Raw genomic sequence first — 17,255 nt, forward strand, 5'->3', positions numbered from 1 at the left:
GGGGGTAAAAAAAGACTCCTATTTTCACTCTCACAGCCCCAGGACTGCCTTCTCTCTAGAACTTCCATTCCTTTCCTGGTGGTCTGGCCATAAGGCGTAGTAGTACATGGTGGTAAGCCACCAAACTGCTGGAACAGCATAGGTATGCTTAGTCATCCATATGGAGAGAGGATCTCCTATTTAATTTCTAAATGCATGCCCAGATTTGGCATATTTAACCAAAGCAAAACATTACAACATAAAGGTATTCAACAAGATTTCTGTGTGTAGATTTTAACATTAAAATAAAAAATTAAATTTAAATTAAAAAATTAAAAATAAAAGCACAAAGAAAAACCAGCTTTGAGCAAAGCCAAAAGGTACTGAGAGTAATAGAACAAACATACTTTGAATGTCAAAATTCTTGTATCTAGCTTGGTTGGTAAATTTGTTGGAAACACATAATTTTATTACCTTTCAGACAAAGCTCCAATCTTTTAAAATTAAGATTTGCCTAGACTTTACAAGAGTAAATCTTGACTACTTTCTAGCGTTTTCTGAAAAACAACCAGGTGAAAGAATGGCTACCACTATGAGGCATTTCGCTCTACGGCAGCTGCCTTTTCATTATTACTTTTATGAGAGCTTGTCTAGATATTACATGTCCTTTACTATCTACATTTAGTTCTTTTCAAAACATCTTCTTCAGAGGCCTGGGGTTCTTCGGATATTAATTGGATTTCAAATAGCAAACGATCACTTTCTGAAGCTTCTTATTCACATACGCTTGCCTCCAAAAACCATGACTAATGTATGCCTTCAAGTTGCCATTAAAAAAAAAAAATTAAAAGATATGTTTAGGTACTTATGAACACCAACAACAATTATTTCAAGTATAAGCTAGTTTGTGTATACCAAGGGTGAGAATTTAAATGCCAATAAAACCTAACTGTAAAAGAAGGAATTTGATGAGAGCAGGCACATTTTTTAACTTCAATTTTATGTTAAGGTTCTGAGCTTGGTATGGACTTGTGTGTTCCATAAACTTGGACATAACCAACCTATGGAAAAGCAGCCTATGCCAATGATAACATGAAAAGGCAGAATCCTGAGCCTTTTTATGGTGGGTTGTTTTTCTTTTTTTAATGTATTTTAATTCCAGCTGTACGGCCTGTATCATTTACCAAGTCTGTTTCTGTCTGTAAAATAAGATTTGAATAACCACTTACTAATTTCTCATTGAAAAAAAAGGTTTTTGAGCTATGAAATATTTCAAACATGCTTATTTTCACTGACGATAATAGGAACTGAAATTGGAGAAACTATAAGATGCTACAATCAATGAAGACATTTCCATGAATATTATCTCAAGTTAACCTATAGGTAAAGAGAGGTCTTCACCGTCGTGGGAACTCGATGCATGGGTTAAAAGCCCTCAGTTCCACTGAGATATTATTTTCATTGTGCTTGGCTCAACCAGACAGAGGCCCTCAGAGGAAAAAGTCAGAGATGAGCCCTGAGGGAGAACCACAGAATTCCAGCTACTCCACGTTGTAAAGGCCCTCGGAGATCATCTAACCACCCTCCCGGGGCAGGAAAGAAAAACAAACCGGAGCTGTCTGACATTTATGACTCTTACCTGCGGCGCAGATCCTCGGCCACCGCCGCCCGGCAGCTGAACAAATAGGCTCGCAGTGACTTCAGCCGCTGCCGCAGCCGCACCACGGTGGCCAGCGGCTCGGCGTGTCCGTACAGCATGGGGTTCTGCTGCTGGATGTCGATCAGGGGCTCCTCGTACACGTACTCCAGGAACTCTTTGGCCTGCTTAGACACCTACGAGAGAAACTTCCTCCATCAGCGCTGGTGCCATCACCGGCTCTCCACACCTCCTCCAGCTAGGAACCATAGCTTAAATACCAAAATGACATCATTTTCTGAACACAGCCAAATGAAAAAGCCCATAGTGTAACTAAGTATAAAATGTGGCTTTTCTTTCTCTCTCCCAAGAAACTCAATTGGTAAGAGCAACCTGGGCATTGAAAGGAATTACAACATATATTAACTCTGTTTTTTGATTGTGTGATTCCCTGGAGAATCCCATGATCAGAGGAGCCTTGTGGGCTACAGTCCATGGGGTGGCAAGGTGTTGGACACAACTGAGTGACTAACACTTTCACACATATGATAAAATGACACAGAACTATACAGACTCAGTATACCAATGTCAATTTCCTGTTGTTTTTTAAAAATGTATTACAGTTATTTAAGATACACCCAGTGGGCAAAGTGGGTGAAAGATACATAGGACCCCTCTGTGTTACATTATCTATACAACTTCCTGTGAATCTACAATTATTTCAAAATAAAAAGTTTAAAAAATAATTCATTAAGGCTCTTTTAACAGCAATGCTGATTTTAAAAACTAAAGCTATGTGCATATATATGTACATATATTCTATAGTATTTTTATACAGAGGTTACTTTAAAAAGATAGGTAAACCATGTACATTGAAAGGAATGAAAGAATATCTCCCAAAAAGGGGGGAAAAAGGATATTATATACAGAACAATGTGCATAGAAAACAAGCTCAAATGCACACTTTAGTGAGCAGAAAAGAGTTGCTTTTATTAGTAAAGGTCTAAACTTGGGCTGGGGGCTTCCCAGGTGGCACTAGTGGTAAGGAATCCACCTGCCAATGCAGGAGACATAGGAGATTGGTGGCTCAATCCCTGGGTTGGGAAGAGCCCCTGGAGGAGGGCATGGCAACCCACTTCAGTATTCTTGCCTGGAGAATCCCACGGACAGAGGAGCCTGGTGGGCTACAGTCCATGGGATCGCAGAGCCAGAAACGACTGAAGCGACTTAGCACACGCTCATGGACTTGGGCACACTGACTCTAGCCAATAGATGCAGCCAATTCTATAACCACTTCTGTCAGTAAACACCAAGAGTATAAAAGCTGATTTTAAAATGTCATTTGGCAGTAGAGATAAACAGAAAAAAACAAAATGCACCTGAGCTACAGCTTAACTAATGCATGCCCCGTGGGTGGTTTGGGGGAATCTTTACATACCGATTCACTGATACGAGGACATGCATCTTTCCACAAAGTTTCCACTGGACCCTCTCTAGTACTGGGAGTAAGACTAGAATTCAGCATAAACAGAACAAACAACTTTGCTCATTAACAAAACTGAAAATCCACTGTTCCCACTCTAGAAGAGTACTGATGAATAATAAACAGGATATGCTCCCTAACCTCCTGGGATTTGCTGTTGAGTATGCTGCTGCTAAGTCACTTCAGTAGTGTCTGACTCTGTGTGACCCCATAGACGGCAGCCCACCAGGCTCCCCCGTCCCTGGGATTCTCCCGGCAAGAACACTTGAGTGTGTTGCCATTTCCTTTTCCAATGCATGAAAGTGAAAAGTGAAAGTGAAGTCGCTCAGTCTTGTCCAACTCTTCGCAACCCCATGGACTGCAGCCTACCAGGCTCCTCGATCCGTGGGATTTTCCAGGCAAGAGTACTAGAGTGGGGTGCCATTGCCTTCTCCAGATGTTGAGTATAACAGAACAATAATTAAAATAAAAATATACATGTAGCACATAGCCAGTCATCCACCACAAAGGAACATGGATGAGGTCCACTGGGAGCTTGAAGGAGGGAGACATCAACCATGCTGGCAGAAGGGAGCTAGGAGCCAGGGCAGGCCTGGCAAAGCAGGTGACACCGGCTCAAGGTCTAGAAAGATAAACAGAAATGCACTAGGTGGGTAAGGATAGGACAACAAGCAGATACAACCATGAACTCGATCAATCTGTACATGTGCTAAGAAAGTGAAAGTTGCTCAGTTGTGTCTGACACTTTGCAACCCCATGGACTTTACAGTCCACGGAATTCTCCAGGCCAGAATACTGGAGTGGGTAGCCTTTCCCTTCTCCAAGGAATTTTCCCAGCCCAGGGATCAAACCCAGGTCTCCTGCATTGCAGGTGGATTCTTTACCAGCTGAGTTACTAGGGAAGCCCAGTAACTAAATGTATGGTTATTATATGTTGATTAAAACATGTGTTTATTAAATTCACTATTACCATGTTCTTTATTATAAAGTTAATATGTAATTATAGAGGTGCAAAAGAAAAGCATCAATGCTTTTTTCTAATAAAAGTCATTTTCATCATAGAAGCAATTATTTTTGAGATGCCTGTTCTGTTGTGTGGTCCTCTGGGATCCTGCAGTTAAAGAGTCGAGAAGATAACAGTCTCTGCAGATGGTGCTCACAGAGCGGCACCGAGAATCAGCCAAAACCTTGGACTATGTAATCAGACTGGAAAGAGCAGCTGACGGGGCTAAATAATGCCTCATTTTGAGGTCTAGAGACACAGGTACATCCATGGCAGACACCAGAGCAGGTGTCTGGCCACTCAGTGGAGACGACAATGGGCAGGATCCTGCCCTCACATAGCTCACCGTTCAGGAGGGAAAGACAGAACCGGGTTCAAATGTTTTGTTTATAATGGTTAAATATTTGCTATATTTAAAAATTTTAAATGAGGAAAAAACGGATGGTGTTTTGGAAAATGAAGTACAATCCACTTGAAACTGTTGCTGAAGAATGATGTATTGTACAATTCAATTAGTCTTTCTGGCTCTATTGAGCAGTGTTTATACTGAGCCAGGGCCCTGCTGAATTAGGTTAACAATGCTACCTTTTAGTAGGTGAACAGAAGGACAAAGGGCACTGGCCAGTCTCCCAGGCCTTAAAAGGCTTCTCTCTTCAGGTGGTACTTAAGCCCGAGTGGGGAAAAAAAAAAGAGCCTTCTACAGAGACAGTAAAAGCAGTGAGACAAATGGGATGGCAGCTACTGACATCTGCATTCATACACTGAAATCACTAGAAACAAAAACAGAGCTAGTCTCAAGAAAGTCTAAGGCCCTGTTTCCCGAAGTTACTAGCTAGTGTGGAGAATACAGAGCATACTATGACCCCGGCAGCCTCAGTATGTGAACAAATAAAGCCCTGCCATGCTGAGCTGTTTTTGGCTGCAAAGCACATGCTCATTTTTTGAGAACCAACCACTTGCATCGGTGAGGGAATTTGGGAGAGGACTCAAAATTCCGTATGAAATGCTATTTTTGCAAAATAGGAAATCAGTGGGGATATAGTGATCGAAATTCAAAACCATCCTCTATTCTGGTATGAGCACTCTACTTTCAAACTCAACTGTAATTACAAAGCTTTTCTAAAAATATATAGTTACTTATGGAAGGAAGCCAATGATATTCTTAAGTGACAAGTTTATGTGAGAGAAAGTTTCTTTCTCATTAATAGAACCATTTCATGAGCTGTAAGGGAACACTAAATATATTCTACTTAAGAGCCAAGAGCTACTGTCCTACTTCTTGCCTACCAAATTATGACAAATATCAAAAACCTGAGTGCTGTTTCTGATATGAAAACTCACCTCATAGGTACAAAAGGATAAGCCCAGTATTCCTTACTTTAAAAAAAAAAAATGAATGGCTTAGGTTGGCATTCTTTTCCATGATCCTACTCCACTTAGATTAGAAGCAATTTTTACAGGGTTGACAGTTCGTTTTTCCAACCTATTGGCCCGTTAGTATCTTACTAAATAATATTTATTAATGATATTAGTATTATTAATATTAACTAGTTAATATTAATAATATTAATACACCAGTTTCTTCCATAGATATTTTAACTTTAGAATAGTTTATGCTGTAAGAACTTCATTCTGCAACTGTGGTTTTGTTGCAGTTTGTGAACTGGTTCTCTCTTTACCTAAAAAATCCCATGGACAGAGGAGACCTGGTAGGCTACAGTACATGGGGTCGTAAAAAGCTGGACATGGCTGAGCAACACTTTTTCTCTTCACAGACCGGCAGTCAACATGGTTCGAGAGAGGTGAGGAGGAGGAGGGCCAGGCAGAAGCAGGTCTCCTCCCCATCTCATACTCAGGAGGAGTTGGAGAAAACAGCACAGTTCAGGTTATAATTATCCATAAACCAGTAATGACAAATCTGCTAGATACACATATGTATTTATAAATAAGCATATTTGTCATTTGCTTTTAACAAGCTAACCATCATTGGTATAGATTTTAATATAATACATCTTCTGTTATGCTGGTGACAGGTACCTCTGAAAATAAAAATTCTCAAATGTCATTCAGGTTTCTGTAATTCTGAAAGGTTCTGAAATGGTGTCCTGGTATGTTCCCCCACAAAAACAGTCCTGGGTAATAATGTGATGGGGCGAAAGCAATGTGGTGACCAATGATAGCAATTTGGAGAAGAGGAGAATGATGTGGTGGTGGTGAGGACTTTAGTTTTTGTTAAAGGAGGAAAATGGATCAGAGTAAAATGGATGAGAACATAATCTTAGAATAACAATAATGGGTACAGATAAAATAGACTTGAGTGCCAAAGAATTGAAGTTTTCGAACTGTGGTGCTGGAGAAGACTCTTGAGAGTCCCTTGGACAGCAAGGAGATCAAACCAGTCCATCTTAAAGGAAATCAACCCTGAATATTCATTGGAAGGACTGCTGCTGAAGCTCCAATACTTTGGCCACCTGATCCGAATACCTGACTCATTAGAAAAGACCCTGATGCTGGGAAAGACTGAAGGCAGGAAGAGAAGCGGATGATAGAGGACAATATGGTTGGATGGCATCACTGACTCAATGGAGATGAGTTTGAGCAAACTCTGGAAGATGGTGAGGGACAGGGAAGCCTGGCATGCTGCAGTCCATGGGGTCTCAAAGAGTTGGACACGACTGAGCAACTGAACAACAGATAATCTAGTTCAGTTTTTTCTTAACCTGTGTCCCAAGGAATACCAGTCATATGGAAAAGATCCTCTGAGGTCCAACAAAAAATATGGCACATGCCACATTCTTCTCTTGATGATTCAAAGTGCAGCGTGTTAACATATTAAAACTCTGGGACATGGAGTACTAGAGAAAACCTGCTGAACCCAGCCACTTTCCAACCAATCTGGCTACAGACAGGGCAGCTGGTTAATGTCATGCAGACTGTAGTGAGGGGTAGGGGGTGGTGAGAAATGAGTCAGCCACGGTTCCCCTCATCATCTGGAGGAAGGGACCTCTTTCTCTACCATTACCTGCACTTAATAGAAAATTGAGTCCCGAGAACTTAAATGACTTCTCTGTGGTCAGCTCATGGTAGATCTCGAGCCAAAACTCAGATGTGGGGACACACTGCTCTGTGCTTGTTAGCATTGTTTACATTCACAGTTCTTTTTTAAATAACTCCACCAACTGTCTGTTCATCACTCTTTAAAAGAGGAGATCCCAGTTCCTGTTCTGTTCCTCTCTCCTCTCCAGTCAAATAGAAAGCAAGTGGGCTACCAATGGAGAAGAACCCATAATTTAAGGAGGCAGTACACCGGTGTGTGGGTTTCCATGTGTCTTTAACTCTAAAACAAAACTAAAGTCCAATGACAATTCATTTATCTAGAAGTCACTTATTTGTACATTTGTTTACTGTCTTTTATCACCTGAAATTCATGATGCAGAACACATGTCCTAACGCCTAGAATGGTGAGCATAGTAAGTGTTCAGTAAACATTTGCTAAACAGATGAATGAGTACTTTACAGGGCTCTGGCCGTGACTCTGAACCACACACTTCTATCAGTTTGATTCTTTGTTTCTAAGTTCACAACATATTTAGAATTAATAAAGTAGGAAAGGGGAAGGACAGCTAGAGGCAGCACAGTGACAGCAGAGGTGACAGCTGACATCCTGGTACTAAGGGAAGGAAGGACCTGCAAGGAGATATTAAAGTACAGCATACAACCTGATGCAAAGCGATTTGGCAACATCTATCAAACTCATAGGTGTACATATTATGTCTAGGAAGTTACCTACAGAGAGTCCCATTCATGAATCAAAGAACTTACATTCGAAATAATGTATAAAGTTATTCACAGAATCACTGTCATATTAGAAAGACTGAGAAAACCTTAATGCTGATCAAAAGAAGTTGGAAAATTGGTGTGTTAAATTCATGGTGGAATATGGAATGGCTATTTTTAAAAAGCCCAAGGAAGAGTTTTATGATCTAAATGGAATGTTTTCTAAGACCAGCATGTACACTATATTGCCTATTGCCATTTTTGTGTAAAACACATGTATGTAAAATATCTCTGGAAGGAGTGATTTGGTTGCCTATGGGAAGAACAGGGTAGGTGTGAAGAAGAGAAGGGAAGGAGATTATCCATGTGTATATGTCCTTTGTACTTTTGAACCTCGAAATGTGGAAGTATATTATGTTCAGAAAAAGAAGAATAAAAGTATAGCAGTACAAGGTAATTTCCTTACAGAAAGAAGTCTCCCATACCATGCTAAACCACACTGAAGTTATTGGTTACAAGATTTAGAACACTCATATTTATAATGATAATTCTGAGGTATTAAAAAAAGGTTAATTTCTAGTACAAATTTTCTGAAATAGAATCTACAGAGCTACGTGACAGTTAAAATTTATAAACTAATAAAAATAATGTAATCACATTACTAAAAATTTGGAGACTAAAGAGTAGGAGAAGGCTTCCCTAATAGTTCAGTTGGTAAAGAATCCGCCTGCAATGTCGGAGACCTGGGTTCAATCCCTGGGTTGGGAAGATCCCCTGGAGAAGGGAAAAGCTACCCACTCCAGTATTCTGGCCTGGAGAATTCCATAACTGTATAGTCCATGGGGTTGCAAAGAGTCGGACATGACTGAGCGACTTTCACAGAACAGAAAAGATTAGGGGAGGAAAAAATCCACCTATAATCACAGTAAAATAACCACTGATTGCTTTGGTATAAGGTTTCCTTCTAGCATTTTCCCCCATCTCTATTATGAAAAACCATGGCAAAGTTTTAAGAAGATCAATTCCAACCATAACACTTCTTGGTCTTATTAAAATAGGCGCTGTGGACTAGTGGAGGAGGAATCAAGAGATCTTAAGTTTAATTACAATTTGTTCTCAAAATCTCCCAGTGGCTCTGAACAAGTGGCTTTTCCCATCAGTGAGCTATTCTCCAGCTCTGCAAGGCCAGCAGAGCTTGCCTTGAATGCCTCTCAAGATGAAGAGATAGGAAATGATTTGTGTAACATGGAAAACCCCTAGCTAAATGGAATGTGCATGTTCAGGCTAGGAAACAAAAATATTTTTTAAAAGCACAATTTAGGAAGAGTTCAGGCAAAGTTTGATTTCCTTACTACCTCTTTGTCATGCTTGATATTTTTGAAAGGGGGGAGGGTAAGAGGAAACACCATTGTCCAAAAACAATTTCATTAGAAAAATTGCTGTAGAATTGGAGGATAGAATTTAGCTGCTAGGTAATCCTGGAGCTCAATTCAATATGCAGGATGTACACTGAAAAACAGATGAAATCCTGCTTTAAAAATAATTAGGATTATTATTACTCTGCAGGGCAGACAAGGAAGCGCTTAAAATGACAGATTTCATTCCGCTCTGCAAAACCATTTGTTCACTCTTTCAAATGGATATTCAAGCCAGTCACGTACTTGCAATTAGGGGGAGCAGGCAGCTCTAACAGGACGATGTCTGGTCTTGGAAACTGATAGGTTTGAACTGATCCTCACAATTAGGAACATTAAGTTAAACCCCAGCATTTGAGCAAAGACAGACAGACACTGGACTAAATGGAACACAGTTACTTAATGTCAGTGAGAGATGATCCAGATAAAATCGACCAGCTCTGTTCTTGATTTAAAAATCTTCCCTTGTCCGCTGAAAGCCTAGGAGGGAATGGTCTCACAAAAGACACTTTCCTCTTGGATGAAGTGTGGTACCTAATAACCTTATTACTTACCTGTCCTCTCAAAATCAAACCTTATCAGTTGAAGGACCACCACCACAAAAATATCTGCTTTATAGTAAAATTATAATAAGCCTGAGCAATGGCTGGATTGATGATTTCAGGGGGCTTCAGCCTTCACTGCAAACAGACCTGGACCTTCTCCACTGCAAGGGTTCTTAAACCACGCCTGAGTTTTTCACTTTCCTCATTCAGTGTCACCTTTACTGCTTTAGCTCCACTGATGGGCACATATTCTGAGGGCAGGTGCCACCAGCCTAAGCCCTCAATGATCACGGGGTTGGGGCTGCCTCACTCACTCACTCTCTACACACATCTCAGCTGTCAAAGCTCTGCTCCAAGGAGATTAAACTGTTCAAACCAAAAACTCAACTAGCGTTCTTGCCCTAGAAATAAATGTTTATCTATTACACACATGGCCAATATATTTATAGCCTGTATTCAGAGTGTCAAGTACAAGATGCAGAGGAGAGAATGACAACTCTGTGTGACAGAGGGGAAGGGAAGAATCAGGAGAGGAAAGAACGTTTAAACTGGGTTTAGGATTTGAATGAGGGCAAGAAGGAGACAAGAGGTGTGAAACAGCCTGGCAGGACTGGGTGATGGGAAGGAGTATGCTCTTAAGAGACTCAGGGGTGGGAGGCAGTGGATGGAAGGGCTAGAAAGGCTGGGACTAGAGATCATACATGCCTTTATGTCAGGTAAAGAGATTTAGAGTTATCTTATATTCAATCATTGTAAAAGCTGGCATTAACTGAGCACTTACTTACATTCTAGACACAGCACTAGACGTTTTCTGTGAATTATTCATTTAAGCAAATAGCATCCTTAAGAAGTAGGGACTATCCCTACTATTGTGTATGTGCTTAGTCACTCAGTCGTGTCCAGTTCTTTGCCACCCCATGGACTGTAGCCTGCCAGGCTCCTCTATCCATGGGGATTGTCCAGACATGAATCCTGGAGTGGGTTGACAGGCCCTCCTCCAGGGGATCTCCTTGACCCAAGTATGGATCAAATTCAGGTCTCTCACATTGCAGGCTAATTCTTTACCATCTGAGCCACCAGGGAAATCCAATCAGATAGCTACTAAGTGACAAAGCTAAGACTTGAACCCAGGTAGTCTGGGTTCATTCTACAGATTAGGAAATGGAAGCTCAGGAAAGTTCAAGTTATTTGCCTCAACCAGTCAAGCACCTAATTAGAGGCAGAGAGAGGATTTTGATAAAGGCCTGTTGAACAAAAGTTCCTGCTGCTGCTGCTGCTGCTGCTAAGTCGCTTCAGTCGTGTCCCACTCTGTGCGACCCCATAGACAGCAGCCCACCAGGCTCCCCCATCCCTGGGATTCTCCAGGCAAGAGTATTGGAGTGGGTTGCCATTTCCTTTTCCAATTCATGAAAGTGAAAAGTGAAAGTGAAGTCGCTCAGTCTTGTCCGACCCTCAGCGACCCCATGAACTGCAGCCTTCCAGGCTCCTCCATCCATGGGATTTTCCAGGCAAGAGTACTGGAGTGGGGTGCCATTGCCTTCTATTAACCCCTAAATAAGTGCAATTCTAGAGATTCACACATGTGTTGTGGTGGCACAGAGAGAAATTCTTATTGTTTAGTTGCTAAGTTGTGTCCAACTCTTTGCAACCCCATGGACTGTAGCCCGCCAGGCTCCTCTGTCCATGGAATTCTCCAGGAAAGAACACTGGAGTGGGTTGCCATTTCTTCCTCCAGAAGATCTTCCCAACCCAGGGATCAAACTTGCATCTCCTGCATTGCAGGCGGATTCTTTACCACTGGGATTCTTTACCACCAGGGAAGCCCATGGGGAGTAACTAACAAAGTACAGATGGGGAAAGCAGGAAGCATCAGAGGTTTCATCAAGGAGGACATTCTTCTATCGGCCCTGGAACAAAGAGCCGGGGTTCCTGAGATGGGTAAAAGTATCGGGAGCACATGTGGAAGGAGGATCTCTAAATGAGGGAAAGGGCTCTTCTTCCCAGCCCAGGAGGGGAGGCAGTAAGGACAGATACAGATGTAGGCAGGCTTGCAGGTATTCGAATTCAAATCTTCAGTTTCTCCTTGAAGTAGGAGGCATATGCTGAGAAGGACTCCTCAGGGAGGAGGCAGAATAAAGACATGTGGATGATTATTGGGCACAACAGGAGCTGCCCAGGGATGCAGAAAAGGATCCAAGCCGACTGGCCACTCAGAGTGGTCAGTTTCAGTTTAGACTTCAAAGATGATAGGTAGGTAGCAGCTACACGTTCCATTCCCGCCCATGTTGCTCCAGGGCAATACCATTACAATGAAAGCAAGACTCAGACATCTGTTAGCAAGGAGGTATAAAACCCATCATACAGCCTGTTTTTGTATGTAGCACCTTGCATGGAAGGTTCGTTCAAGGCAGACGTGACAATATTCTGGCAGAAGAATGAGGAAAGCTTCTAGTCAGATCAGGTAACAGAATTCTCTATTGGGTCCCGGGACCCAGGACCACACAAAAAATAAATAAATGTCCTAAACCTAGAGTATGACTCCAGTGGGGGTTAGATTCCTTGACTTGCCAAATTTGATTTATGCAATTTGGTTTACACAAGGGTATACACGCTGTGCAACGAAGCTAACCAGTTCACAGGTCTAAAGGATGACTAGGTTGAAAACCACAGTTGAAATAAATGCCACCAGGCAATTAAATCCACAGGTCTCAGTTTCAGTAGCAAAACTGGAGCTGGAGATAAATGTAGAAATTATCAGCCTATGATTCCCAGCCTAGAAGGGAGGGAAATTATGCAATGGTGGTTTAGTCGCTCAGTTGTGTCTGACTCTTTTGGTGACCCCATGGACTGTAGCCCACCAGGCTCCCCTGTCCATGGGATTTCCCAAGCAAGAATACTGGAGTGGGTTGCCATTTCCTTCTCCAGGGGATCTTCCTGACCCAGGAATCGAACCTAGGTCTCCTGCATTGCAGGTAGATTCCTTATTGACTGAAATACAAGGGAAGCCCCAAATAATGCAATAGAAATAGTATAGAGTGGGAAAAGAGCATACAGTTGTAGCGTTTATGAGATGACCTTAATCAGGTCTGCCTCAAAGTCTCATTCTCTTTAGAATCCACGTGACAACAAGTAAAAAGCAAAATCACTATTATGCAGTGAACCCAGGTTCAGCACCCACCTTGTATTTTGAAGTGTCCCAGTTGTGGACTATGCGGGCTGGGATCAGGAAGCTGTCGTCCACGTGGCAGCTGCTGCAGTAATACCACCCGCTGTAGCTGCACACCTTGGCTTTCCCGTTGGAAAGGCCTATGGATCGCTGGCATCCTGTTCAGGGGAGAAGAAAAGTCTGTGATTACTGTACTTCTCTAACACTGTAGAATGAAGTTATACAATCCTCAAGTGAAACAAAAGTCAACAACAGGAAAGAAATTGCAGAGAATACATATACAGACACGTCCCCTTCTTCCGCCTGCAATGCAGGAGATGTGGGTTCGATCCCTGGGTCAGGAAGATCCCCTGAAGGAAATGGCCACCCACTCCAGTATTCCTGCCTGGGAAATCCTGTGGACAGAGGAACCTGGTGGGCTGCAGTCCATGGGGTGGCAAAAAGTCAGACACGACTGAGTCACTGAGCATGCATGCCTCCTTCCTAGCCTGGCAGCTTCGCCCCTTTCGCCTCCTGGGGGACTGCTGATACTGGTACATTTCTGATCTCTTCTAATTCCACTTCTGTGCACAGCAGCCAGAGACCATCTCTCTACAACCAACGCCCTTTCATCTCCTCTCTTCCGCCTCAGAAATCCTACTTCCACCAGGCACTTGGCTGAGGGCTTCTCATATAGGATCTTATTTAACCCACGCAACAACTCTATGAGGAAGATATTATCAGCTCTTTTTTATAGATGAATAAACTAAGGTTTATTTATCCAGGTGAAGTATTTTGTCTTGAGGTCACCAAGCCAGTCAGGGTTTCCCTGGTGATTCAGATGGTAAAGAATCTGCTAGCAATGTGGGAGACCTGAGTTCAATCCCTGGGTTGAGAAGATCCCCTGAAGAAGGGAATGGCAACCCACTCCAGTGTTCTTGCCTGGAAAATCCCATGGACAGAGGAGCCTGGCAGGCTACAGTTCATGGGGTGGCAAAGAGTTGGACACGACTGAGGGACAAAGCACAACACAGCCAGTCAGAGATGGAGACTGGGTTGGGTTCTAAACTTGTCTGATTCTAAGATGAACCTAAAACCTGACATGTAGCCTTCCTCTGCTGACAAAATCAGTGAAAGGAATGTGTCCTTTGATTGGCCCCTACCTCTCCTTTCCAACTACCTACTCCTGTGATTCTCCAATGGAAATAGAACCTCTTGGTTGAAGTCAGAGAAGTCTCTCCTCATTGTTCCCCAAATACACACAGTGTGCTCACTTCACCCTCCATATCTTGGCATGATTTACTTCTTTCATGATATCCTTTTCTTCGATCTCTACTTTGCCAGATCCTGCCCATCACTAAAGACCACTGACTGCTTGCAAATGATTGCCAAGGTCTTTTTCATGTCCAAGAAGTCCATGATTATGTGAGTACCATCCTGGTACTGACAGGGAAGCTGGTAATAATCATGGCCTTGACAAAAAAGAAGCCATTATTTACCTTTAGCTAGGAGGAACTATATTCTATTGATAACAGAAATTCTGTTACAATCAACCCAAAGCACAACATCCAGAACAGGTCATCAGCATTATATACCAGCATCACTTTTCTGACATGTCTTATCTACAGATTTCATTTTAGAAACCCTTCCTCATGGCCCATTTCATGGTTGGATGCCAAGAACTATATTGATCAAAGAAATCTCATATTAAGCCTATTTCATAAAATGGGTACAAAATCAAAGTGTGAGTCGCTCAGTCATGCCCAACTCTTTGCAACCCCATGGACTGTAGCCCACCAGGCTATGTAGCCCTCTGTCCATGGAATTCTCCAGGAAAGAGTACTGGAGTGGATAGCCATTCCCTTTTCTAGGCGATCTTCCTGACCCAGTCATAGAACCTGGGTCTCCCACATTGCAAGTAGATTCTTTACCATCTGAACCATCAGGAAACATAGATTACTCTTAATAGTAATAATAATATAATCAGAGTTGCTCCCCATTTCCACTAGAAGGAGCTCAAACATGTTTGACAACCTAAGAGGATACTTACATGAATTCATGAATGAAAGTATCAGAAAATTCCTAGAGCTTTCATGTTCATCACAAATAAAACAACATCAAGCAGGTCCACAAAGTACCCTCCAGAAAGAGAACTAGATCCCACTGTTTTGGAATACAAGAGATATTGAAAGACGGGGAGTAAATGTATTGGAATTGTGCTTCCAGAGTTTAATACTGTCTTCCTAGAACAACTCCTTCTTTACGGTTGAGTAGCAACAAGATGGTAACAAGTTCCTATTTTTCAGATTGGCTGAGGACTGAGATATGCACAAAATTGATAAGGAAAAACCAAACACATCTGCTGCTTCTGTTGGGAGTGGAAGGTGCCATCACTAGGCTCTGAACACTGGAATGCCATCTGCCGCACCCACTGAGCATGGTGCTCATTTGGCATATAGTGCATGCCTCCTTAAACTATTGTGCTTTTTGATGTGCTCGTATAGCCACAACTACACTATAAATTGCTCAGATCTATTTTTTATCCTTAGCACTTAACACAGAGCTTTACACATGACAGACCAGCAATAAATGTTTATGTTGAAGAGACGATAAACTGAATATTATTTGGCACATAAACAGCCTCATGCATATAAAGAGATTTTAACATCCCAGAGCTGTTCTGGAATTGATCCTCCTAACCTGCTCACCTGCCTCTTGAAATTGATCCTGCTAACCTGCCTCTTCACTTTGGTGAATACCCCTATGCAGATATGTTGCCCGTTCCAACAATTACACATTAAACATGGCCACATATGGACTGTGAAACAGAGTTCAGCAGAACTTGACATATTCTAGACACTGTAGACATTCAAGCTGACTTCACACTGAAATGATACTGAACAGAATTCAATCTTCCCTAATGATTTAGAAAGTGAACGTGATCTTGTAGAAATTTGGGAGCACCATTATAGCTGAAACGTACACCATAAAAGATTGCAAAAATAAATGTAAGTTATTTTAGCTTTTTTGCTTTTGCTTGTTTGAATTTGGGATATAATAAACATTAATGGGAGAAATATCAACAACCTCAGATATGCAGATGACACCACCCTCATGGCAGAAAGTGAAGAGGAACTAAAAAGCCTCTTGATGAAAGTGAAAGAGGAGAGTGAAAAATTTGGCTTAAAGCTCAACATTCAGAAAACGAAGATCATGGCATCTGGTCCCATCACTTCATGGGAAATAGATGGGGAAACAGTGGAAACAGTGTCATATTTTATCTTTTTGGGCTCCAAAATCACCACAGATGGTGACTGCAGCCATGAAATTAAAAGACGCTTACTTCTTGGAAGAAAAGTTATGACCAACCTAGGTAGCATATTGCAAAGCAGAGATATTACTTTACCAACAAAGGTCCATTTAGTCAAGGCTATGGTTTTTCCTGTGGTCATGTATGGATGTGAGAGTTGGACTGTGAAGAAGGCTGAGCACCGAAGAATTGATGCTTTTGAACTGTGGTGTTGGAGAAGACTCTTGAGAGTCCCTTGGACTGCAAGGAGATCCAACCAGTCCATTCTAAAGGAGATCAGCCCTGGGTGTTCTTTGGAAGGAATGATGCTAAAGTTGAAACTCCAGTATTTTGGCCACCTCATGCAAAGAGTTGACTCGTTGGAAAAGACTCTGATGCTGGGAGGGATTGGGGGCAGGAGGAAAAGGGGACGACAGAGGATGAGATGGCTGGATGGCATCACCGACTCGATGGACATGAGTTTGAGTGAACTCCGGGAGATGGTGATGCACAGGGAGGCCTGGCGTGCTGCGATTCATGGGGTCGCAAAGAGTCGGACACGACAGAGCGACTGAACTGAACTGAAACATCAGTAAGCATTTGCTGAATGCTTTAGTAGGTCCTATTGGGCTTATTATTCTATAACTTTTAATGACTTTATTATTATCTCCTGCTGCTGCTGCTAAGTCACTTCAGTTGTGTCCAACTCTGTGTGACCCCATAGATGGCAGCCCACCAGGCTCCGCCGTCCCTGGGATTCTTCAGGCAAGAACACTGGAGTGGGTTGCCATTACCTTCTCCAATGCATGAAAGTGAAAAGTGAAAGTGAAGCCACTCAGTTGTGTCTGACTATTATCTCCTAGATGCAACCTAATACATAGGCAATGTTAAAATACACAAGTGTGCTTTTTAAGAAAGCACATAGCCTGCAAATGTGTATATCAACCAGGCACACAGGTTCAAAGCTTAACAGGCTGAGGGTT

At 42.1% G+C, this 17,255-nt stretch overlaps 1 protein-coding gene across 4 annotated transcripts in view; it reads right to left on the reverse strand.

Annotated features, from left to right (window-relative positions):
- PLEKHM3 (pleckstrin homology domain containing M3) overlaps window positions 1-17,255 on the reverse strand; it is a 223,424-nt gene that overhangs the window by 125,630 nt on the left and 80,539 nt on the right. For all 4 annotated transcript variants that reach the window (XM_019975994.2, XM_070770990.1, XM_070771000.1 and 1 more), the window contains exons 4-5: window positions 13,017-13,162; window positions 1,619-1,812 (exon numbers count right to left, since the gene is read on the reverse strand). In XM_019975994.2, coding sequence (XP_019831553.1) covers window positions 1,619-1,812; window positions 13,017-13,162 — 340 coding nt within the window. The remainder of the gene's footprint in view (window positions 1-1,618; window positions 1,813-13,016; window positions 13,163-17,255) is intronic.

This window comes from Bos indicus, chromosome 2, assembly GCF_029378745.1.
Source record: "Bos indicus isolate NIAB-ARS_2022 breed Sahiwal x Tharparkar chromosome 2, NIAB-ARS_B.indTharparkar_mat_pri_1.0, whole genome shotgun sequence".
Classification (NCBI taxonomy): domain Eukaryota; kingdom Metazoa; phylum Chordata; class Mammalia; order Artiodactyla; family Bovidae; genus Bos; species Bos indicus.